The sequence below is a fragment of the Ovis aries genome, chromosome 20 (assembly GCF_016772045.2).
Source record: "Ovis aries strain OAR_USU_Benz2616 breed Rambouillet chromosome 20, ARS-UI_Ramb_v3.0, whole genome shotgun sequence".
Classification (NCBI taxonomy): Eukaryota; Metazoa; Chordata; class Mammalia; order Artiodactyla; family Bovidae; genus Ovis; species Ovis aries.
The window spans coordinates 13,383,964-13,410,598 of NC_056073.1; the positions used below are offsets into that span (position 1 = coordinate 13,383,964).

At 43.6% G+C, this 26,635-nt stretch overlaps 1 protein-coding gene across 4 annotated transcripts in view; it reads right to left on the minus strand.

Annotated features, from left to right (window-relative positions):
• The window catches only part of KIF6 (kinesin family member 6), a 428,173-nt gene that overhangs the window by 180,097 nt on the left and 221,441 nt on the right, over positions 1-26,635 (minus strand). For all 4 annotated transcript variants that reach the window (XM_060403167.1, XM_042236762.2, XM_012100599.5 and 1 more), the window contains 3 exons: positions 16,466-16,571; positions 15,463-15,601; positions 9,797-10,012 (listed from right to left, as the gene is read on the minus strand). In XM_060403167.1, the coding sequence (XP_060259150.1) occupies positions 9,797-10,012; positions 15,463-15,601; positions 16,466-16,571 (461 nt within the window). The remainder of the gene's footprint in view (positions 1-9,796; positions 10,013-15,462; positions 15,602-16,465; positions 16,572-26,635) is intronic.

Consider the following 26,635-nt stretch of genomic DNA (forward strand, 5'->3'; position numbering starts at 1 on the left):
TAAAAGCTTCAGGGCTAGTTGAGGAAAATAGCATTATCCCAGAAAATGATGTCTCCTGTGACCAGTGGGAAAGGGGGGAGGGTGTTGGCCTGCATTTCACCTGTTTTATCTTGGTGATTCTAGAATAATAGTCATTTATACCGATGAAAGCCAACACACAAGCACTCAATGCAACGCTCTGTCTGGCCGTATCTTCCTCCACCCTCTCCTCACTGTCATCGCAGACCTCTCTCCCAGTCATTTCATGGAGCACTTGAGTAGCACGCTCATTGTCTTCCCCTGCATATTCAACCCAGCAATTTTTATAGGTCATTTTGATGTCCACAGGAATAAATATCCATTTTACCAAACTACTTTCTGACTCTTTGATGCCTCTAGTGTTTGAACTCTCCTTGTATCTGGAACCTGTGTTCCCCCTCCTGACCACACTGTCTTTCCCAGAGTCAGGAACTGATGGCTGGCTGGTTGAAAGCCCAATGATCTGGACCCTCTTCTTGAGCATTAACCATCTTGAAAGACATCTCTATCTACCTATTTGTCTCCTCCACTGGATTAAAAATGCCTAGAGGGCTCATCAGTTCAGTACAGTTCAGTCTCTCAGTAGCATCCGACTCTTTGCGACCCCAAGAATTGCAGCACACCAGGCCTCCCTGTCCATCACCAACTCCCAGAGTTCACTCAAACTCATGTCCATCAAGTCGGTGATGCCATCCAGCCATCTCATCCTCTGTCATCCCCTTCTCCTCCTGCCCCCAATCCCTCCCAGCATCAGAGTCTTTCCAATGAGTCAACTCTTCGCATGAGGTGGCCAAAGTATTGGAGTTTCAGCTTTAGCATCAATCCTTCCAAAGAAATCCCAGGGCTGATCTCCTTCAGAATGGACTGGTGGGATCTCCTTGCAGTCCAAGGGACTCTCAAGAGTCTTCTCCAACACCACAGTTCAAAAGCATCAATTCTTCGGTGCTCAGCCTTCTTCACAGTCCAACTCTCACATCCATACATGACCACTGGAAAAACCATAGCCTTAACTAGATGGACCTTAGTCGGCAAAGTAATGTCTCTGCTTTTGAATATGCTATCTAGGTTGGTCATAACTTTCCTTCCAAGAAGCAAGCGTCTTTTAATTTCATGGCTGTAATCACCATCTGCAGTGATTTTGGAACCCCCCAAAATAAAGTCTGACACTGTTTCCACTGTTTCCCATCTATTTCCCATGAAGTGATGGGACCAGATGCCATGATCTTCGTTTTCTGAATGTTGAGCTTTAAGCCAACTTTTCCACTCTCCTCTTTCACTTTCATCAGGAGGCTTTTAGCTCCTCTTCACTTTCTGGGCTCATAGATGGTGACTTTTAGCGCTTCCCTGGTGGCTCAGAGGATAAAGCATCTGCCTGCAATGCGGGAGACCCGGTTCAGTCCCTGGGTTGGGAAGATACCCTGGAGAAGGAAATGGCAACCCACTCCAGCATTCTTGCCTGGAAAATCCCAGGGCCTGAGAAGCCTGGTAGGCTACAGTCCATGGGGTCGCAAAGAGTCGGACATGACTGAGCGACTTCACCTTCATTTTCTAAGACAGGCAGGTAGGTAGATGGATAAACGACAGATAGATAAAGCACATGGGTGCTCCTGGGTGTCTGCTGAATCCAACCATATGTCAGAAGCTCAGTTCCGTCTAGGGCCCTGTTGCCTTCCTTTAGAAAACACCTAGAGCAAATAGAACTGCCATATGACCCAGCAATCCCACTGCTGGGCATACACACCGAGGAAACCAGAATTAAAAGAGACACACGTACCCCAATGTTCATCGCAGCACTGTTTATAATAGCCAGGACATGGAAACAACCTAGATGTCCAACAGCAGATGAGCGGATAAGAAAGCTGTGGTACATATACACAATGGAGTATTACTCAGCCGTTAAAAAGAATACATTTGAATCAGTTCTGATGAGATGGATGAAACTGGAGCCGATTATACAGAGTGAAGTAAGCCAGAAAGAAAAACACCAATACAGTATACTAACACATATATATGGAATTTAGAAAGACGGCAATGATGACCCTCTATGCGAGACAGCAAAAGAGTCACACGTGTATAGCGGACTTTTGGACTCTGTGGGAGAGGGAGAGGGTGGGATGATTTGGGAGAATGGCATTGAAACATGCATACTACCATGTAAGAATCGAATCACCAGTCTATGTCTGATGCTACAGCATGCTTGGGGCTGGTGCACGGGGATGACCCAGAGGGAGGTTGTGGGGAGGGAGGTGGGAGGGGGGTTCATGTTTGGGATCGCATGTACACCCGTGGTGGATTCACGTCAATGTATGGCAGAACCAATACAGTATTGTAAAGTAAAATAAAGTAAAAATAAAAATTAAAAAAAAAAGAAAACAAAGTGCATCGCAAATGTTCTAATACAAACTGTGAACATAAACATGCTATTTATTCACAACCATACAGTATTATAATAAAATATTTTAAAAATTGTAGAAGGAAAAAAAAAAAGAAAACACCTAGACTTTTTTCTTAACCAACATTTGGGAAAAAAATTATCCCTTATTTAAAATAGAAAGTTAAGGACTTCTCTGGTGGTCCAGCACTCAAGACTCCACACTCCCAATGCAGTGGGCCTGGGCCTGATCCCTGGTCAGGGAACCAGATCTGCAGGTCACAACTAAAAGATCTGGCATGGCTCAACTAAGACTCAGTGCAGTCAAATAAAAAAATATTTTTAAAAACTAGAAATGTAAATTATGATAATGAGGGATACCACTTTTTACATATGATGTTGATAAAAAATTAAAATGTATATTTCCCAATGCTGGAGAGGGTATGGTGAAATAAGCAGTTCAAGCACAGTAATTTTGCAAGTTGTATCGAGATCCAATTCCTCTGAGCCAGGGATTTTTCTGTGGATCTTCTCTAATAAAATAATCTTAACTATAGGAAAATCTATGTGTATAAACTTGTCCATTATAGCATTATATAATTTTTTTTTAATGGAAGCAATATAGATATCCAATAGAAAACACTTAGACTTTTGTTTGTTCACTTTTTAAGTTTGAAGATCTCATTGGGATTGCAAAGACTATCAGATTAAACAGACATTTGAAAATGGTTATGAGTACTGATTTTGGAGCTAAAGCAAGTGATTAGTTCTCTCTCTCATAGCTGTCATTTATTCATATAATCTATAGACCCTTCAAATATGAAGGATGCAAAGATGCATTCCTCAGAGACAGTGAAAAGTGAAAGTGAGTGAAAGTGTTAGTTGCTCAGCCGTGTCCGACTCCTTGTGGCCCTATGGATTGTAGCCCACCAGGCTCCTCTGTCCATGGGATTCTCCAGGCAAGAATACTGGAGTGGGTAGCCAATCCCTTCTCCAGGGGATATTCCTGACCCAGGGAATGAACCCAGGTCTCCTGCTTTGCCAGGCAGATTCTTTACCACTGAGCTACCTAGGAAGCCCTTGGAGTAAACCTGGTCACTAATGCTTTCTGCAGAAATGAGACTGACCAGAGAGCTACAGAGAAAACAATGATCATTTGCCCACTCTTTCTTTGATTGCATTTATGGGGAAGTGCAAAGATGAGTGTAGTCAGTTCCAAGAGAGGGTGAGATGGATCATGAGAGATTTGAAAAGCCAAGGGTCAGTATTGGTGCCTGAGGTCTACAGCAAAGAAAGCTGGAAAGGATCTTAGAAAATCTAATTGCGATTCTTCTCTGGAATAGGAAGAATTGTTTTGTGGATGAATTTTGCCTCCATAAACTTTTCTTTGAGCATTTCTTTTCAACTTCATGGACTGGGTAATATGAAGCCTTCGTAACAGTAGCTTTTGGTCTGGAGAGCAACCCTTTGAGCCAGGAGAGAGCAAATTCAAGGAACTGCCTCAAGGTTTGCATCAGCCCCCCGGAGGCACCAACTCCCCATCCTCCTGCATGTGCCTCTGGCTGCAACCTCAGCGCCAGGAGAACTCTGGAAGCTGAGAAGAGGGAGGACAGAGCTGTCCTTTATGCCGTGAAGGCCTGTTGTGGCAAGTTCTTCAGCTCCTCTCTGTTGCCATCACTGCTTCATCAGACTATGATGCTAGCTTCCAAACCATTTACTCAAGTCTCCCGGTGCCTCATTTCCAATACATCCTAAAGATTTCTTCCAGAAAAACTACCCAGAGCACAATGATCACCATGCCCACCTCTGCTTTGGTGGTTCCCTTGCAACTGAAAGCAGGAAACTCCCTGGTGAGGTATTTATGTGTTTTCATAACATGGGCCTACTTGTTCGAGAGATAAAAGTAAGAAATTAAAATAATATGAAAACATATAATATTAAAAGAAGTTCCCATCTATTCCTCTACCCCTCCCAGAAGCAATCATCTTAACAATTCCCCAATCATTTTTCTACCCTATTTATTCTGACTTCCTGTACCTCTTGCTAAAAACAAGACAACAGGTCCCAAACGGAGTCATTTATGCTAAACCCCATGTCACCAAAGGAAGATTTAACTTAATTACAGTTTTGGCTCCTCCAGAAGTGGAGTCTTAAACCAGTCTATCAAGAATCTACCTGACACAAACTTCCCTGGTAGTCCAGTGGCTAAGACTCTGCACTCCCAACGCAGGAGGCCTGAGTTTGATCCCTGGTTAGGGAACTAGATCCCGCATGCCGCAACCAAGAGTCTGCATGCAGCAACTAAAGACCCCACGTGCTGCAAGTAACACCTGGAGGAGTCAAATAAATAAACAAACAAGAAAGCTGCCCGACAGCCCCGTGTTGTGCCCAAAAGGAAAGTGACCTTGCTATAACCAACCTGCCTTTGGACAGTATTTTTACTTGTTTGTTCCCATTCCTGTCTGCCAGCAAAAGTCTTTCATTTTGTACAGCTCCTCAGAGCTCCTTACTGTCTGCTAGACTGGGGATGCTGCTTGATTCACAAATTGTTGAATAAAGACAATAAGATTTTTAAAATATGCTCAGGTGAATTTTTTTTTTTAAACAAACTCCAAGACAGCAGTTAAACAGATATTCCTGCAACTTTACTTGCTTCCGTTGTCAAGCCTTTGTTCACATTAAGTTTTAAACCTGGAATGTTAGACAACGTTCTTCCCTCCATCGTTGAATGTCCAAACTCTAAAGGCCTAACTTCCAAGTCACTTGCTCCGTAATGTTTTTGCTGATTTACTTATTGAAACTTTCTCCTTCTCTTTCGAATTCCTGCAGTAGCATTTCTTGTACTTCCTGCTGATAGCACTTGTTATTTTATTCTCTGCTCTTTCCCTGTTGCCCAAAAGCATTTCTCAGTACCCACCCTCTTCCCGCCTGCCTCAACAGGTACCCTCGGCCCTTCCTGTGTATACAAAGGACTCAACAAATTCGCCCTGAGTAAGAGAAGAAGAGTCTGGAGTCTCCAGAGCTTCCCTGGTGGCTCAGATGGTAAAGAACCCACCTGCAGTGCAGGAGACTTGGGTTTGATCCCTGGGTCAGAAAGATCCCTTGGAGAAGGGAATGGCTACCCACTCCAGTATTCTTGCCTGGGAAATCCCATGGACAGAGGAGCCTGGCAGGCTACAGTTCATGGGGTCTCAAACAGTTGGACGTGACTGAGCAACTAACTGTTTTGTTTTGTTTTGTTTTTAAGATGCCAATGACATCACCTGTGATGAGTGGATTCTGTTAGCAGCTCAAATCATTAAAGGAAGTGGTGAGTCCTGAGGGGCTTCTGGGATGTTGACTGGTTCCAGGTGACTATTTGGAAGAACAGTTGGAGAACTAAATAAGAAAAACAAAACAAAACAAAAAACAGAACAAAACAACAACAAAAACCCCCAAACTATAATATTCCTTCTATTTTAAGGAGAACAGTACGAATGGCTCTTTGCAAACTGTAGAGTTGAACAGTTATTCCTCTCATTATTCCAGCAAAAGTGAAACGGACACTTAACCTCCAAAACCACAACAAAAGACTCTGGAAGCCCTAACCTCCCTCTGTCTTGGTGGGAGGCTCATGCAGGGATGGGGGTGCTCTCTGGTGAACCACGAATTTGGTTTCATTTTCTTTTCACACAAGGGATTTGAAAGAAGTCGCTTTCAGCATAAAGTAGCAGATGAATGGGGAAAAGGCAGAGGGTTGCCAAAGGGGAAACAGTGGCACAACAGCCTCAGAGTGGAAGGTGGCCAAATTTACTTGCTTTCTGCACTAAGACAGGGATGGCTAATAGAATCTTAGAACACCTACAGAAGGCAGTAATACTTTCCATCTAAACAACACGCTTATTAATTTTTTGTATTTGTTTTAGTTTATACAAGCCTCTCATATATAAAATAGTGCATGAACAAAAGCCCAATCAGTGCCCAGGATTTTAAATATCACAACAAACTACCCCATTACCTGTTGCTTTGCGGCATCTGATTCATCCAAGCAGTTTTCATCCTAACTGTAGTTTTGCCAAAAAATAAAACCATTAATCTCTCCTTCAAATGGTTAGATCATTATCAACCCATTTGGGAGCCTAGTCCTATTTAAAGTCATTGTGAGAACTATATCCGACAGTTAAAACAACTCGAAAACCCTTTCAACTCAAAGGCTTTTCTCCAGAACTGCTTTACCTCCTTCGTACTTGGACTTTGCAAACAATTTCCATTATTTTTTCAGTGATTTTATATTCAAGTGAACTTAATTCATCCTCCAAACCAAACTACAGTCTGTCTTGATAGCAATATCAAGGGATAAAAGAGTTACTGAAAAAAAAAAAAAAAACTGGCTATAATTATGAGTTGGGAGAGAGATTATGGGATGCTGTGGGGAAGAAGAATTATGAGAATGGAGATGGTGTGGGCAAGGAAAAAATAGAAACAGAGAAGGTCTGGCAGATGGCGAGGGGCAGGGTGGTGCTCCTGGAGGCCACTAGAGCACAGGCACAACGGTGTGTGTCTTCAGAAAAGGCCAAGGAACAGAGCTCCTTCCATCAGGAGCAAGTGATCCTAACTCAGGAACTGATGGGGACCTTTCATTTCATGGCCAGTGCCATGTTCCTGCAGCCAACAATGCCAGCTGTTGCCAGGCCAGGGAAGGCACTGCTCTCCACCTCTGTGAAGAGCCTCACCAGCCACCCAGAGACCTGGGGACCAATCATCACATTTACCCCCCATAACCACCCTTACACCAACAAGCCCTGCTCCTCCTGGAATGTTTCTCATATGCCACCTCTTTCATCCTCCCCATCCTCTGGCTGGGACTCCTGGACTACAACAGCCTCCTAAAGGGTCGTCTGGTCCTGTGTCCTCCGCTGCCCGTCTGTCTGCCCAGCATGCTGCTGAATCTGTCCTCCCAGCCTCTCACTCCCCAGAGCCCACCACTCCTGGCCTTTCCACTTCATAAAATGCTCCTTTCCACCACAGAAGCAGTGGAAGCCATTCAAGTGATTCCTCCTGCTTGCAGAGTTCCTCCCAGCCACACCCCACCCTCATGCCCACTTTGGATCTTCCTGGTCTTAACTCGCGGGAGAGTCTCCCTGCTGTGTGCTCTCTCAGTCATACAGAGTGTACTTTGAAATTAACTGTTCAAGACTCTCTTCTCTGTCAGCCTGTAAGTGCTCTGAGGTCAGGGGCTGCTGGGCCATGCATGTCCTTGTCTGTAATACGGGGCGGGGGGGGGGGGTGGTAAACAACAATTTAACAGAATAAGCATTAGATGAGTTCACTCAGGTAGCGAACTTAACTATAGTATCTGATGCATGTAAGGACTATGTAAGCTTTGTATCTGAGTCATTCAGTGGTGTCCAACTCTGCGACCCCATGAACTGTAGCCCACCAGGCTCCTCTGTCCATGGAGTTCTCCAGGCAAGAATACTGGAATGGGTTGCCATTCCCTTCCCCAAGGGATCTTCCTAACCCAGGGACTGAACATGGGTCTCCTGCATCGCAGGCAGATTCTTTACCCTCTGAGCCATCAGGGAAGCCCACGTAAGCTTTAGCCATATGACAATAATGGACACAGTAACTAGAACAAAGCATGTACTCGACAAACATGTGTTGAATAAAGAAATGAAAAAACTGACGGCGGAACTAATGAATTCACCAGTCCAGAGGGCCTCCTTTTTTTCCAGCTAGCTGTACCCATAAGACAGTGCAGAAACGCCACATGGAGAACGATCACAGAGAAAGAGTGCTTGTTCCTGCCTACTGACACCACGATCAACGGTAAAAAACAGCATCTTCGTTTCCTGAGATTTGAACTTATTCTACTCTGTTGCTAAAGAAATAGTCACAGCAAGGAGATCTGGAATGAATGAAGAGATAAAGGCATATAACATCACCAAATACACTTCCAGGCTTCTCGGTCTTGTCTCTGTTAACTACAAAGTGTGCTCTTTAATGAGCACCATACTCTTTAATTATTTCCAAGCTAGATGCGGAAGAAAACCACGCATGTCCGGTTGTTCATCCCAACAAACGTTTACACAGAAAATTTCAACCTAAGTTGCAAAAGGGAAGCGCTTTATCCCTTTGTTCTAGAACATTCCACACTTCAGACTCCTCAATGTCTTCACAAGAAAGGCAGTGGTCAACTACACACATGGTCTGCCAGTCTAATAGAGAAACGTATAAAACCAGCCTGGACTTCCAGCATGGTTCGGTGGCTGCCGTAGTGACAGTGCGCGCATGCTCAGTCGCTTCAGTCGAGTCCGACTCTTTGCGACCCTAGGGACTGTAGCCTGCTCGGCTCCTCTGTCCATGGGGATTCTTCAAGCAAGAACGCTGGAATGGTTGCCACTTCCACCTCCAGGGGACCTTTCTCTCCCAGGAATAGAACCCGCATCTCTTGCGTCTCCTGCATTGGCAGGAGGGTTCTTTACCACTAGCGCCACCTGGGAAATCCGCTGTAATGGCGGTACCAACACACTTAGCAAAAACTACACCCGGGGAAGGTGCCTCGGAGTTAGTCCAACCCTGACAAATCCTATCATCTGACAGAACTGCGCGTGTTTATTGTCCTTTAAGGCAGACTGTGATCATATCCTAAAATAAGTTTGCTGCAGAGAGCTCATTTGGATTTTTAAATAAACACGGTTTCATCACATTGGTGGTGATTCTTCTTTCCCTTCCGTACTGGAGAGAGTCTTCTGCTCTTTTCTCTACAGTCGGCTTTTCTGCGGCTGCCCTGAACCCTCTAGTTCAGCCTCTGGGACAGTCCGCACCTTCTGTTTTCAGTTTAGTCATCAGTTTTAGAAACTGGCATTTAAGAGATTTGGTCTTTATAAAAGTGAATTCTGACAGATAAGTTGTTAAAGCCTTCATCCTTGCACATTTAAAACTAAAGGATGCTACACTGAAATCCATTATGGAGAATGAATTTTTTTTTTTTTTCTTTTCCAGAATGGAAATAATGGCGACAGTGCTAAAGAATCCACGCGCCAATGCAAGAGATGCAAATTCAATCTCTGGGTTAAGAAGATGCCCTGGAGGAGGAAATGGCAACCCATTTCCGTACTTATGCCTGGAAAATTCCATGGACAGAGGAGGCTGGCGGGCTACAGTCCGTGGGGTTGCAAAGAGCCGGACACGACTGAACAACTGAGCACATACTTTACTTGGGGTTTCCTGTTATTGCTGCTGCAGCTGCTTCTACTACAACTTCAAGAAATGTTGGTAACATTAAAAACGGTAATATTTATGATGATTAGTATAATATTAAAGATAATCATTTACATGTTTGTTTTTTATATGGAGGTATAATTTGACAGCCTCTATTTTTGAATTATATTTATAGAGTTTGTGTGTATAAAAAGTACAACTGACCTGTTTTTCTGTGGAGCAAACTGGATCTGTATGGAGAGGTGCTGGAGTCCTGAGCCTGAGTGGGAGCTGAGAGTGGCAATGTCTTCGGACCGTCCGGGTTCCCAGGTGGCAAGGGGGAGCTCTGGCCATGCCTCAGTTCACCTCTGTCCATGCTGGAGAGGTGGAGAGCGTCCTGAGCTTTCTTCTTCTCCTTCTTTAACATATTTACCAAAATATCTAAAACTTGAGTTAAGGATTTAGTCACTCATGACGGATTAGAATGATCAAAACACTTATTTTCAAGTGAGATTGATAGTTTCAACACTTGCTATGGTCATGTTACAAAGACAGATGAAAGAAAGACCTCACCTTTCTGAGGTCCTTGATAAAGTGATGGACAGTGTAGGAGGCTGCTGGCCTTTCAGTAGGGCACCATTAAAATTACATGAAAAATGAGCAAGCCAAAAGGTCTTTAATACCTTTGAGTTCAAACTAATTTGGGCTTAAAGCTTCCATGAAAGCATTTGTAAAAATGAAAACGAACCCTGTGTAGTGGTTGACAATGGAGCTGTCTCCGTGAACAAGACTTGAATGCAAGAAGCAGCTCTGGAATCAGCAGGACAAGGAGCAGGGAGAAGGCAGAGCCTGCCCAGCAGGCAGCTCAGCAGAGTCAGCTCTGGTGCCAGACCACCTCCACGTCCAACTCATGCTCATTCCACGTACCTTCGAACGGGGCTTTAAGTCACCTTTTTTAACAGTCTCTAATTTTTGGTCTGAATGGGGAAACAGTGGAAACAGTGTCAGACTTTATTTTTGGGGGCTCCAAAATCACTGCAGATGGTGACTGTAGCCATGAAATTGAAAGACACTTACTCCTTGAAAGGAAAGCTATGATCAACCTAGACAGCATATTCAAAAGCAGAGACATTACTTTGCCGACTAAGGTCCGTCTAGTCAAAGCTATGGTTTTTCCTGTGGTCATGTATGGATGTGAGAGTTGGACTGTGAAGAAGGCTGAGCGCTGAAGAATTGATGCTTTTGAACTGTGGTGTTGGAGAAGACTCTTGAGAGTCCCTTGGACTGCAAGGAGATCCAACCAGTCCATTCTGAAGGAGATCAGCCCTGGGTGTTCTTTGGAAGGAATGATGCTGAAGCTGAAACTCCAGCATTTTGGCCCCCTCATGCGAAGGGCTGACTCATTGGAAAAGACTCTGATGCTGGGAGGGATTGAGGGCAGGAGGAGAAGGGGACGACAGACAATGAGATGGCTGGATGGCATCACCGACTCGATGGACGTGAATCTGAGTGAACTCTGGGAGTTGGTGATGGACAGGGAGGCCTGGCGTGCCGTGATTCATGGGGTCGTAAAGAGTCGGACACGACTGAGCGACTGAACTGAACTGAACTGAATTTCACTAAAAGAGGTGAATTATTAGTAAAGATGTGTATGCTAAGCAACTTCAGTCATGTCTAACTCTTTGCAACCCCACGGACTATAGCCTGACGGGCTCCTCTGCCCATGGGATTCTCCAGGCAAGGATACCAGAGTGGGTTGCCATGCCCTCCTCCAGGGGATCTTCCTGACCCAGGGATCGAACCTGTGTCTCTTATGTCTCCTGCATTGGGGGGACAAGTTTTTACCACTGGCAGCACCTGGGAAGCCCCATTAGCAAAGATATATCATTTTAAATTAGAACTTTTGTGGGCCATATGGATCTGATAGGAGCACTGATGATGAGTGATAAAGTCATTCCATTCTACCCTCCTTCACTGTTCTTTCGAGTTGTAGAGACCTCTAGGGGGTTCTGCCATCATGAGGAGAAAATATAACACTCCCTTTGGAGAATCTCATAACTCTCCCTGCATGTGCACTGAGATGAATCCAAGACCTCACCAGCCCTGAAGATGCCTTCATTCAAACAGGAGTCTGCGGAAACTCGAAGATGGTGTAGGAGAAGACGGCTACACAGAAGCAGGGGAGGCATCCAGGCACATTCATTCTTGGGCAGGGGACATGCAGAGCACTCGACCTTCATTTCCTCTTCAGCTTTGACCTCAGCTTTTTGTGATTTCTGGAAGCATGGTTTTTCTCTTACAAGCCCTGACACAGCCTCCGTTCTTCACTTCAAGCAAGCTTGTATTTACCAAAGGTTTTCACAACTTTGGCGATGTCTAGGCATTCCCCATTCCTCTGTGTGGGAGTGATTCGCAAGACCGTCATGCACTTTCACCGTTTCCTGCTTGGCCATGGCCCGTGTCCTTCCTTCAGCTCAGTCAGCGACACTCCTTGGAGCTTGCACTGGGTGTCAGGCAATGCTGTGTTCTAGGCACAGAGATAGAAAGATGCAGGGGCAGACTGGCTTTTTGCTCTCATGAAGCAGATGTCTACTGGAGAAAGCTGGATCTCTCTCACACACACAGACACACACATACACACACATTACAGGGCAGAAGTGCTAGATTGCTTAGTTTTTTAAAAAGGTCAAGAGTGACTGAGTGGCCGCTTTCTACTGGGTGCCCAAGAAAGGTTCAGGCCTCAAGAAAGGCTTTTTAGCAAATGACATTTAAGCTGAGATTTGAATGCCAAGAAGAACCAGACATAGGGAGGGTGTCTAAGCAGAGGAAGTGGCGAGTGCTGAAACCCGAAGGAGAAACGGGCTGGGCAGTGGTTCACAACAGAGGCTATTTCACCACCCACGGGACACTTGGCCACGTCTGGAGATATTTCGGGTTGTTTTTCGGCTTTCCTTCTGCAGGGTGGTTGGGGATGCTCCTGGTGGCCAGTGGGTAAAGGACTGCTCAGGATAGCTCCACCAGTGGCACCGCTGAGGTTAAGAAGCCGGGTGTTATAGGTCAGGGCAGAAAGGCGCCGTGCCCACAGCCTAACATGCATGGTGCAGGGCAGAAGACACGAAGCAGGGGCTGGGTGGGTGCAAGATCACATGGGGCTTCTTCATCTGGAGGAAGGAGCGTGATTGCTACTCTAAGTGTAACGGGAACCTGCTGGAAGGATTGAACCAGAGAAATGCGGTGTTCTGATGGACGTTCACAAAGACCACAACAGACTCATCTTCTCGCTGCCTCCCTTCTCTCCGGTTCCCTTTGTCTGGCCCTGCTTCCAGCTCTCATTTCATTCGCGCCTCTGTTCCTGCCAAGTGCAGCCCTGGGGACCAAGTGTCACCCTGTTAAGTGTTTTGTGAAGAGATGTCTGAACTTTATGCAAACTGATAATGCCACTGAAATGACACCGTTTTCACTCTCTTTCCACAAAGAGCATTCTAGGCCACACACTGTCTTTCTGTTTGCAGGACAATCTTCTGCTGAGCTCTAGTAGCATCACTTTTCCTCCTATTTCAAGCTGTATCTTTCTCACTCCTCCTGTCAGTATCCTGGCCTTCTTGGTTCTACCCAAAAAAGATAATGCAAATTGTCTCCAACCTGACTATGAGACACTATGAAACATCAGGAGCCTTTCTTGGTCATTAGCCCTTGATAAATGTCAGCTTTGTGATGAGTATGTCTTAGCTGCTCTCCCTCCTTCTTCTGAGTCTGCCCATTGTCTGTGGGGTCACACCCTCCATGGTACAGCACTCTACAGAGCCCAGAGCTCAAGCCAGGCGGCATCTTACCAGCTCTGCTCAGCTCTGAGATGCTGGCGAGAGGCAGTGTTGTCAGAGATGACGGACGACGAGCTAGGGCATCCATCTGGGTGTGAACTTCCAAGTTCAGTACTCTTTTCACCATGCCTCCTACACATTCTCCTTGCAAATATGAGTCTCAGAAGCCGAGGACCCTGCTGGAGCTGTTCACGGTCGGGAGAGAGTCTAGCACAGCCCTGCATGGACAGCAGTACCTGGACTTACCAGCGAAGAAATGATGTATGTCTCTCTCTCACTCCCTTTGTAAAATAAACATATATGAACAAGCCTAGACTGTTCCCTCTCTGTCATATCTCATTTCATCCCTCCCATATGCACAGACATTCATAAGCCCAGAAGGGGATTAAGGAGTTGGTAGGAGTATTTAGGGGAGATGATCCTGAACTAGGATCAAGGCCAGGAAAAGAAGCAGAGCTCAGACTGGGGCTGGGGCCAGGACTGAGGCCTCAGCTGGGACCATCTCTGGGGATGGATAGGGCAGGAGGACTGAGGCCTCGGCTGGGACCATCTCTGGGGATGGATGGGGCAGGAGAGAGGAAAAGGAACGCGAGGGCAACGACACTGCGGCAGCACTCGGAGACGAGGGCTTGCGTGGGAGTTCAACTCACAGTCAGATCTACTGTTACTGGCCTGATAATAAAGCGGCTCGAGCCCACTTGAATCAGACACACGGGGTCTGCTAACACTCAACTAAAATTAGAGGCTGAAGTTAATCAGGCAGAGTGCCTACCTCCTATTTGGTTTGGTTTTACCTCTTTATTACTGGATTTCCTTCATGTAAGCTATTTTTTATGAATTTTGCACAATAGCTAAAGCTAAAATACCTTTTAGCAATTTTTGAGAAGTGAACAAAAATATTTGTTCATAAAGAACGGACCGAAATCATTTCTTATGCATGTTTAAAGCCTGCAAATGTAATGAAAATGCCAAATCTTTTGCAAGAAGCTTGGAAGATAAAATAAGAAACAACACTGAAGAAATACTGGGGATACCTGAGGTCTAACCATCCATTAGGGGCTCTCTATTGATGGACAGGGAGGCCTGGCATGCTGCAATTCATGGCGTTGCAAAGAGTCGGACACAACTGAACGACTGAACTGAACTAAACTGAGAGGTAACCACCTCATCTGTGGGCTTTCCAGGTGGCGCTAGTGGTAAAGAACCCCGATGCCAATTCAGGAGATGTGAGAGACACAGGTTTGATCCTTGGGTCAGGAAGATCCCCTGGAGGGGACAATGGCAACCCACTCCAGTATTCTTGCCTGGAGAATTCCAGGGACAGCGGAGCCTGGCGGGCTATAGTCCATGGGGTCCCAGAGAGTCGACTTAGCATGCACGTCATCTGGAAGAGAGGCAGTTCCCATGTGCTGTTACCATTTTCAGTCCCAAATATACGCTGTTTCCTAGAGACGTAAGAATTCTATCCTTAACACTCATCTACACTCACTTCCAAATTTGGGAACATTTGTAAGTGGAACTCAAAGCAGTAGATCTGGCTTTTAAATAAAAAGTTACATTTAAATCAATCTCTGCTCTTTATAAGCTAAATACCATTTGTCATTTCTCGGCCATCATTCGAGTTTCACCCACACAGAGGCCACAAATTCTGGGCCATGGTGAGGCTGCGGTCAGCCCGGTGTCCGGCCAGCTAGCTAAAGATAACCAGCTAGCTTACTGGGTCAGGACTAAAACAGGAAGAGTACTGTAGAGTAGTCAAAAATATATTAAAATTTTTTTAATGTGGAGAGAAAGAAAACCTATGCTTTTCAATACCCTGAAATGTCTCCCATAATGGTAAGATATCTAGCTAAAAGCAAGGTAATTTTTTTTTTTCTTTTATGGCAACTCTGGTTTTTACCAGTTGCGACAACATGTTTGGTGAAGGGATATTTTACTTCTAAATGGAAAGAAACGACGTGAGCTAGAAGCTGGGTGGGGAGCTGGGTGATGTGGCTAGGGGAAGATAGCTAAGGGTTTCCTGGTCCAAGCCCAGAGAAGAAGAGTCTCTAATCTCTGCAGAAAGGATACTGATTTCATTGTCCCTCTGCTGTAGAATATCACGTAGCTTTTTATACTCTTCCTCTTTCAATGGCTCTTGGCAGTTTTGATCTTTGTTTGCAGAGGGGGCTGTGCTCTGTCTGTGGGTCTTCTCGTCATTCAGCAGTTTCTGTAAGATGAAACAAGAGCTTAGCATCCACACCTCGACTCCCGGTGGCTTTGTGCCTCTGATTCTTCTCGCCTTTACCAATGCCTTGCACACCTTAGGTGTTCTCCTCTGACGCCTCGTCTTGCAACGCAGTTGCCTTTGCGGCACTGCGTCTTCCTCCTCCTACCTGGCTTCTTTCCATCCTCCTTCATCATACCCCTCCCCCTTATCTTGTCTTTCCCTCCCTAACATGGGAGAATCCTGCTCAAACACTGTCTTCTCTTGAATGTCTTTTGCTTTCTCTATAACCTCATACTACTAACTCACTTAAAAAAAAAAAAAAACAGTTGTCATGTATTACAATTATTCTTTACATATCTGTCTCCTCCGTGACTTACTTGTTCAACGTTGCCTTCTCTATGCTTAGTTCAGAACAGACTCACACAAATGTCTATTATCTTAATGAAGTATGCTAAATTACAAGTCAGGCAGACATAGAGGCTAATGATATTCACACTGTGTCATCATGAAAGCGAAACCTAAGACTGAAGCTGCTGGAGAAAAATGAAGGACACAGTTCTTTTGACATAGCTTGAAAATAAGTGGATTTTGAACACGAAACTATTTTGTGTAGAAGGTAGAGAGATTCCTGGCCAAAGCTTTAGAAGTCCAAGGTCTGAGCTTATCCATTGGAAAGTAAGATACAACCTCTGAAGAAATTCAGTGATCATCTGTTTGAACCATCTCAATGGTTCAAAGATCATGCTGTTCTGGAAATGGGAAGCTGGCTCCTCAGCCTTTCAAGAGCAGGTCAACTAGAAAAGCTTTATTGCAGTTTGAACACAGCAGACAATGGCTTCTACTAGTGGAAATGTTTAAATTTACCTTTAAATAATGGAAACAGTGATGAATTTTACGCATATCAGTGCCAACCTCTAGTTTACTCTCTGGATCCTGGTCTTCCAAAAAGGATGTTATTAGTTTTTCCAGCCTAAAAATACATAAGGCATGAGAATCAACTACAAGCTTGAAACTTTAGAAATTCTAGTGGCATTACTTTGTTAGTTAACATTTGAAGTACAGGATATTGTTCTTACTTCCTTATACAAATACAGTTATCCGATTTGACTATAAACATTAACGAGGAAGAGACAAATTGGCAAAGTGGAATCTGGAAATGATGCAGTTATTTGACTAATTTCCAATGGACTTTCACATACAGATTTCAATTCAAGAATCATTTGATTTCTACAAGATATGCATTCTAGCCAAGCTTTCTGTGCCCCTGTGCCTAGCTGCCACACTGCTAAAGTAATGAAAAAATTTTTATTAGTTTCATTAAAAATTCATGCTGCTCAGTCTGAGCTGGGACATCAGTGGTGCCCCAAACCCTTTGAATCACTCCTGGTTGACATACAGTATTCACAGTGGCTCTTCCAAATCCTTCCACAGCCCCCAGCCCGCCACCCTGCTTTCAATCTCCATCAATAATGCAGCTTCTCACTAGACTGAGAAGTCAAAGTTTTTTCAAGTGGGCTCCTTCAGCTACCTTTACCTCCACCTGCCAGTGTCTCTGTCTCACCTCTCAGTCCTCTTCCTTCGGATTTTGGATAATATCCTTCCTCCTTCACATGGCCAACCTCTCCCCGGACTCTCTCCAGGCTCCTAGCAGGTTTACCTGATTAGTTACCTCCTTAGCACCTCTTCACCAAGATATGCAGATGACACCACCCTTACGGCAGAAAGTGAAGAGGAACTAAAAAGTCTCCTGATGAAAGTGAAAGAGGAGAGTGAAAATGTTGGCTTAAAGCTCAACATTCAGAAAATGAAGATCATGGCATCCGGTCCCATCACTTCATGGGAAATAGATGGGGAAACAGTGGAAACAGTGTCAGACTTCAATTTTGGGGGCTCCAAAATCACTGCAGATGGTGATTGCAGCCATGAAATTAAAAGACGCTTACTCCTTGGAAGAAAAGTTATGACCAACCTAGATAGTATATTCAAAAGCAGAGACATTACTTTGCCAACTAAGGTCCGTCTAGTCAAGGCTATGGTTTTTCCAGTGGTCATGTATGGATGTGAGAGTTGGACTGTGAAGAAGGCTGAGCGCCGAAGAACTGATGCTTTTGAACTGTGTTGTTGGAGAAGACTCTTGAGAGTCCCTTGGACTGCAAGGAGATCCAACCAGTCCATTCTGAGGGAGATCAACCCTGGGATTTCTTTGGAAGGAATGATACTAAAGCTGAAACTCCAGTACGTTGGCCACCTGATGTGACGAGTTGACTCATCGGAAAAGACTCTGATGCTGGGAGGGATTGGGGGCAGGAGAAGAAGGGGACAACCGAGGATGAGATGGCTGGATGGCACCACTGACTCGATGGACGTGAATCTGAGTGAACTCCGGGAGTTGGTGATGGACAGGGAGGCCTGGTGTGCTGCGATTCATGGGGTTGCAAAGAGTCGGACACGACTGAGTGACTGAACTGAACTGAACTAGCACCTCTTCATGCTGATCTTTCCCTTCTCCTTACAAGGATTTTCATGTTAGTCCTATTCCAAAACAAATAAAAAATAGAAAACAAACATCTGGAGGGAACATCCAGGCCACCCCAGGAAGTTCAGTTTGCGGCTTATAGTGTCCACACGGCATTCTAGGGTCTGCATGACATCTTCACTCCCCCGTTAGTTTATGAGCATCATGGGGGCAATTCTTGACTCTTATTCTTCCTTGTGTTCCCTCTCCATGACCCTGTATCTACAGCATCAGTATAGAATCAATAGAACGATTCCTTCTATGTTGAGATAAGACTCTTGATAAGGAAGGTATAAGAATGGCAATCACTATCTGTGATGCTCACTATCATTATATGGCGGCAGTCTATCTTTCTCACATTGTTTTGAAAATATCTGCACACTTTCAGCATCATTTTGAACAGAACACATCTCCTTTCCATTAGTACTACCAGCCTACTCAAATAAGATGCAATGATTTCCTTCAGATAGCAGAGGATGAGATGGTTAGATAGCATCACTGACTCAATGGACATGAATCCGAGCAAACTCTGGGGGACAGTGAAGGACAGGAAGTTCTGGCATGCTGCAGTCCATGGGGTCAACAAAGAGTCGGACACGACTCTGCAGCTGAACGACAACAAGCAGGTTTGAATGTCATTCTTATTTCTTCCTACAGTGTACGACACATGACAGCTATTGCTTCCCAATCTGCACTGTCATTTTTAAGGAGCACCTTTGGGTGGAGGGGTACTTATCTGTACCATTTGCTGATGGACATAATCTTACCTTGTAGCAGGCTTCAAACTGTCAGAGACATAGAGACATTAGTTTCTGATACAAAATGTGTTTATTTTTTATGTGAAATATTATAAAAATAGATATTTATGGAAAGAATTCCAAACAACACAGATGTGAATAAATTAAAAAGTAAACACTCCACTCTTCTCCCTCCCTTGCCACCATTCTTTATCTTTATTGGCTCTCAATACTTTGGGGAATCCATGCTTAGTAGCTGAAATACATTCTTCTAGTTCTTAATGAAGCAGCTACCTATAGCCTTATGTGCATTTGTAGATTTCGTGTGTTTATACAAAAATGAGATCACACTCTGAATAGAGTTCTGTATCATTATTTTTCTTAACAATTTATCAGAAATAATATTCCATGCCAGTACATATATAATAGGACTTTTCATTTTTAATGGCTATATAATATTGTATAGTGTGTGTCCTGAGCCTCTCGTGATAGACACTGAAGAAACATATTCATAACTGCTACTTTCTTCTGTCACTCATGAGGAGGCCTGAATGCATAACTGCCAATGAATGAAGTTTCAAAAAATAGTAATGCATATCCATTTGTATTGACCCTGAATACTTGGCAAAATTCTGGAACTTTGAAAATTATCATTAGTTCTATAATTTACCACAATAGCAAATAGAATTTACTATCCTCTGGAGTAGAAGTGTTTTTTGGTTTTCAGTGTCCCTAAAATTTCAGACAGCCAATATTAGACTATGGCGCCCCACTCCAGTACTCTTGCCTGGAAAATCCCATGGACGGAGGAGCCTGGTGGGCTGCAGTCCACGGGGTTGCTAAGAGTCAGATACGACTGAGCGACTTCACTTTGACTTTTCACTTTCATGCATTGGAGAAGGAAATGGCAACCCACTCCAGTGTTCTTGCCTGGAGAATCCCAGGGACGGGGGAGCCTGGTGGGCTGCCATCTATGGGGTCACATAGAGTCGGACACGACTGAAGCGACTTAGCAGCAGCAGCAGCAGCAGCGGTGGCTGGTCAATTCTTCTGCCTTGCTTTTTCTTCCAAAAATAATTTCTCCTGTATAGTCTGATCATGAAGTAAATATTCTAGGAAACACTCCATTAAGCAGGGCTGAAGTGGGTTACAAGTTCACAAGAAAGCACTGTAAGATTGTACAGGCCTGCTCATTAGCTGAGTTAACTCACAGATCACTCTGTGTCACTGGACTTTTGTTGTTACATCAAGACTCTTGTCCTGCATAGTAAGAGTTTAGGATACAAGGAAGACCAGGAATCCAAAGAAATGGTGAAGAACTTCTGCTGAAATGAAAGACCTGGATTGCTTCACCCCTCCTGAGACTTGATTAGTTGGATATAACAGTAAGAATGAAGATCAGGCCTCTTGACGTGCAATTTTTTTTTCATTAGTACTTGACACAACAGAGCCTCCTCAGATAAGAAAAACATGCCTGGTCTTCCCTTCATCCATTAAATGATTTATTGTTGAATTAATTTTCTTATCGGCCAAAGACTTGGCCTAACAATTAAAATGCAGAAAAATGCCTATTCAGATGTTTCTGATGTACTCCTCTCATAGTTAAGAGTGTACGATTGACCCTAAATTCCCTGCATTTTCCTATCTCCCAAAATAGTTCCTAAGTTCATACCTAGTCACTGCTCCCACAGGGGGTCTCCCAGCTGCCAGAACCCTGCTGGCCAGTGAAGAACTGTCTGCAGGAAAGCTCTCCCCAGAGGTCAAGTGAGTATGATAAGTCTGTTCTTTAGGATAAGCCCAAGTAAACAAGACATTTTACTTGTTCTCTGTTGCTAGGAAAAAAAGAAGTAAAAGAATCCCATTGGAGAAGTAAAACTAAATGCATGCCATTCAGTTCTAGTTCATATAGACAAGAAAGATGGTAGATAATCTATGTGCCTGAACACTAAGCCTGGCTGGTAGGTGACTGGAGGATGTTGGTGATGATACTTGTTTCCACCAAACTGACTGTTGATGAGACAGCGCTGACAGCCTGTAGCTTAGATCAGCAATTCTGTTGTACTATAAATTTTGATTTCTGGCCACATCACAAGCTGTCGTTGCTTAGCTGCTAAGTCATGTCTCACTCTTCTGTGACCACATTGACTGTAGCCTGCCCGGCTCCTCTGTCCATGGGATTTCCCAGGCAAGAATACAGGAGTGGATTGCCATCTCCTTCTCCAGGGGATCTTCCAGACCCAGGAATCGAATTCAGGTCTCCTGCACTGGCAGTATGGTTCTTTACCACTGAGCCACCTGGGAAGCCCATGGCCACACCAAAGAATTGACCATAATTTCTAATGCATGCTTTATCCCCTCAAGACCATTAGACTACTTTTGTTTTTGCTCCCAACATTTCTTGCCAAAAAAAAAAATAAAGTTTTATCTGCAGCCATATTTTTGTGGAAATTTAGGTTTAGTAGTATGAATAGAAAGGGAAAGCCAGTTAATTATCATCAACAATAGCTGGCATTACTTGGGCAAGCACTAAATGCTAGCTGCTGGTCTGTGCCCTTTGAATACCACATTTCCTTAATCTGCACAACAGCTAGATGGGCTGAGTACTATTATTGTCCTCATATCATAAGTAAAGGACCTGAAGTACAGAGAGGTTGTATGTCTTGCCCAAGGTCATACAGCTAGCAGACCACAGAGCTCAAATTCAAACTCGGGGAGGCTTACTTCAGGATTCAAGTTTTAAACACTGTGTTTACCATACTATGGGAAAGTTACTACATTTATTTAAACATCATGCTGGGCAATGTATTTCTAAAGGGCAATGCCATGCCATCTAGAATTTTTTGAAAAGGTAAATAGTCAAATAGACAAGGAGGAAATAACTGAGCTGCACTTGCTTAGATCTTAATAAGGTCACTGACTGGCATGCTTTATAACAGCAAAAGAAGTTGGGAGAGAATTGGAATGCCCTATATTAGGAAAGTAAATAAATTATGGCATAATTGTTTACACTGTTAGGCAAGTATTTAAAATGATGGTGAAGAGGTATATTTACTGGCATTAAAATAGTCATGATATACTATGATAGGTTAATAATGAATCCCTTTACAGGGATTCTGCAAGTAGCCTGCAATACACCCACCAAGAAGATAAGAGATAAGAAGGAAGGAAGGAAGGAAAGACAGAAGGAAGAAAAAAATCCTGAGGCTTCTGCCCAGTTGCCTTTGGCTCAAGAACATTTATTATCTCCTTGTGAAAAGAGAGACGAGCGATCCAAGAGAAACTTGCTCTTCTGCAGTGTTTTTATCATTCTGTTACATTCAACTGTTTATTAAGTGAAGTTCATTGTTTATCCATTGCGCATGATTACCATGTTCTCATTATTCTAAAATAATCTTTGTTAAAAAAAAATATTCAGCATGTTCCTGTCAGCATTAGCGTCTCTAAAATAATCTTTGTAAAAAAAAAAAAAAAAAAACATTAAGCATGTTCCTGACAGCATTAGCATCTCAAAATGAATTAGAAACCCTGTCTCTATGGTACTGGTTGTGGGAAAGTTGGGGGTAAAAAGGAATGGGTATAAGCAAGGAGCATGCCTCTGGGGCATGGAAACCCCAGCTGGTTCTAAACCCCAGGACAGCTATGGGAAGTGTGGCCCAGGGAGTAACTGGGGGACAAAGATGGCAGAAGCGTCCTATGACACAGTCTTATTCCAGGGAATTAGTGGGGAAAAACAAGGCTAGGGAGTGCAAGGCATTGGGACCTTATCCTCGGATACTGAGCTGGAAAGAGTAAGCGGGATACAAAATACGCCAGTTTGTGGGTTAGGGCTGTTCTGCGGTAGAATTATGGAGACGATTGGTGCCCCTGAGCTGAGGGCCCTGCTGGTTTCTCTCTGGTTCTGAGAGAATAGGTGGTTCATTCTCGAGGGCTATGAAGGAGTTCTGACTGCAGAGGCTAACTGGGACTAATTATACCAAAATGTATCAGAATCTGCCTGACCTCTGTCAGTCATTCAGCCACTAAAGACGGTGCTGCCAAGCACAGGTTGTGTCCAACAGGGTTAAGCAATGGGGTTGCTGACAAACTATGGTTACATATCAACTCGAGCAAAGATCTTTCTTAAAAAGCTGAAAATAATGATAAAGATAAAAGGAAACTGGAGAACTCAACTTCTAGGAACATAACTACATAGGAAGAATGGGAGAATAGTTACAAAATTAAAAATACTGTATATAAAAAATGTGGCTGAACAATTAGGGTGAATGATCTCAACCATTAATTCATCAGCTTCTGTGGGTCACAAATTTCTCAGCTGCGAAATGTGCAAAACATCATCATCTCTAGACTGTTTGAGCTCTATGAGACAATGCAATTCACGGAACAAAGAACGGGCATTTATTGTCTGGCCCATGAATGCCTTGCTCTTCAGGGTGAACAGTAGGCCAGCTTGTTAGGCATCACCTGGGAGACTTGAAGAAATGTAGGCCCTAAGGCCCCACGCCAGACTTGCTGAATCTACATTTAAACAACATTCCCTGGGGATTCCTGGGTGCATCAACGCTTAAGACGCCATACAACACAGCAACTTGTTGAATTTTGAGTTATGAATATAAACACATCTTTTTGGCTCTGGAACCCAAAGAAATAATGAGATATTAAATGAAAGATATTAGTGAAATATATCAAATTAAATTAACAGCATCCCTTGATGGTCAGCCATGTCCTGGCTACTGTGCTAGTGACCTTACATGATTTCTTACTTAAGAGGGAGAAGAATTAAATAGATTGTCATACTCTGGTTCTCTTTATAACTGCCTTCCCCTAATTATTTTATTATTACTTTTATTCAACATCCATTACATTTCAGCCACTCTTACATGTATTTTGTTATCTATCTGTACCATAAAGCTAAAAATGATTTTCCCTCCTTCACAGGTGAAGACAGGAACACTCTTAGAAATTAAGTAACTTGTATACTATTAGTTGCATATTATATGCAACTTACTGCATATAAGCTAGGAAACTGAAACATTGGGATTTAAAAACAGGTCTTTTGAATCAGGAACCCCTACCCTTTCTACACAAAGGCTCTCAATCAACTCAGGAAAATGTCCTGCATTTGCTATAATCTATACAACAGACTGGTTCCAAATAGGAAAAGGAGTACGTCAAGGCTGTATATTGTCACCCTGCTTCTTTAACTTCTATGCAGAGTACATCATGAGAAATGCTGGGCTGGAAGAAGCACAAGGTGGAATCAAGATTGCCGGGAGAAACGTCAATAACCTCAGATATGCAGATGACACCACCCTTATGGCAGAAAGTGAAGAGGAACTAAAAAGCCTCTTGATGAAAGTGAAAGAGGAGAGTGAAAAAGTTGGCTTAAAGCTCAGCATTCAGAAAACGAAGATCATGGCATCTGGTCCCATCACTTCATGGGAAATAGATGGGGAAACAGTGGAAACAGTGTCAGACTTTATTTTTGGGGCTCCAAAATCCCTGCAGATGATGACTGCAGCCATGAAATAAAAGACACTTACTCCTTGGAAGGAAAGTTATGACCAACCTAGATAGCATATTCAAAAGCAGAGACATTACTTTGCCGACTAAGGTCCATCTAGTCAAGGCTATGGTTTTTCCAGTGGTCATGTATGGATGTGAGAGTTGGACTGTGAAGAAAGCTGAGCACTGAAGAATTGATGCTTTTGAACTGTGGTGTTGGAGAAGACTCTTGAGAGTCCCTTGGACTGCAAGGAGATCTAACCAGTCCATCCTAAAGGAGATCAGCCCTGAGTGTTCTTTGGAAGGATTGATGCTAAAGCTGAAACTCCAATACTTTGGCCACCTCATGTGAAGAGTTGACTCATTGGAAAAGATTCTGATGCTGGGAGGGATTGGGGGCAGGAGGAGAAGGGGACGACAGAGGATGAGATGGCTGGATGGCATCATCGACTCGATGGACATGAGTTTGAGTGAACTCCAGGAGTTGGTGATGGACAGGGAGGCCTGGCGTGCTGCGATTCATGGGGTCACAAAGAGTTCGACACGACTGAGCGACTGAACTGAACTGAACTGATAATGTACTAAATTCATATTTCATTTCAGAACGCTCCTTCCTACAGACTTTTGCTTCCTACAGCAAAATGCAAACAACAAGAGCCATGTGATATCATCAGGTAAACCTGGTGTCTTGCATTTCAAAGAAAATAATTTTGAGCAAGATGCTACAGAGGGGGTCCTTGAGACCCAGTGGTAGAAGGTGAAGGAAAGCCTTATTTTGACTTTGCTAACATGACAAACTTCCTTTATGGGTATGACCCTTTAAAACATACAGTGTTGGGAAAGCACGTAATTTATAAAAGGAAAGTTTGGATAAGAACAATAAATTCACAATTTATGATTAACTACAATCCACGGGACATGAAAAACTGGAGGCTGAGGCTGTGCCAACAGGACTACAACCAAAGGAAACTACACAAATATTTTTCGGGGTCATTAGTTTCACATTTGCTTTTTGTTAGATTCTGCTGAAAGAACTATTCCCAATTGGCTTAAAGGTGGTTACTTCATGATTTTTTTTCTTTTAGACTTGTCTGGTCTATGACAAGTCTTATATACATTTATATACTTACCAAGCCCTCACCAGTAAGTGAAACACATGGACCCTTGCGCATGAGGATGTGCAAGGAACTGAGTTCAGTGTCAGCCACTTTGTTGGAATGAGCTCTTTTTAATAACACTAGGGAGCCAGATAAGGACTTCCCTGGTGGCTCAGATGGTAAAGAATCTGCCTGCAATGCAGGAGACCCAAGTTGAACCCCTGGTTGGGACAATACCCTAGAGAAGGGAATGGTAACCCGCTCCAGTATTCTTGCCCAGAGAATCCCACGGACAAAAGAGCTTGGTGGGTGACAGTCCATGGGTCTCAAAGAGTCAGACAGAACTGAGCAACTAACACTTTCACTTTCTTTCAGGGGACCAGAAAGTTCCTAGTTTGGGTGATACAGAGGAAATTCCTATGCAGAGTGTACCAACAAGATTTCCCCTAGTAACACACATGCCCTTTACCTCTACAAAAGCAGTTACATAGCCCCTCAAATGCAGAACTGCTTAACCTCTGGATGCTTTCAGTGTTTCAAAACAGCAAAGGCAAAACATCCAAATCAGAATCCAGACGCACTTGCCTCTAACACTGAAAAGTGAAAGTGAAAGCCACTCAGTCGCGTCCGACTCTTTGCAACCCCATGGACTATACAGTCCATGGAATTCTCCAGGCCAGAATACTGGAGTGGGTAGCCTTTCCCTTCTCCAGGGGATCTTCCCAACCTAGGGATTGAAGCCAGGTCTCCTGCATTGCAGGCAGATTCTTTACCAACTAAGCTCTGAGGGAAGCCCTCTAACACTGAAGATATAGCCTATTTATAGGAAAATACATTCACAGACATGTACTTCAGTTTATAGAATTTTAAACATTATTTTAAAATAAATTTTAAAGACACTAGAAAAACTTCAAAGGCCCTAAAAAACTCTTAAAATGCAATGATGAAGGCTTCTGATAAGTCATAAAAATTAATTTTGTTTTTAACTTACATTTTCATGTATCTAATTCATTAAAGGCGTACACATATGTTGATATGACCAAACATTTTAACTTCAGTAGACATAGAAAGTTTCATTGGTTTAGAACAAACGTAAGAAATTAAACTAATGCAAATTAATCAATCACGACCTATTAATAACTGCCTCTTTAAATTCTACATCGTTTGAACCCTTTGCTCGCTG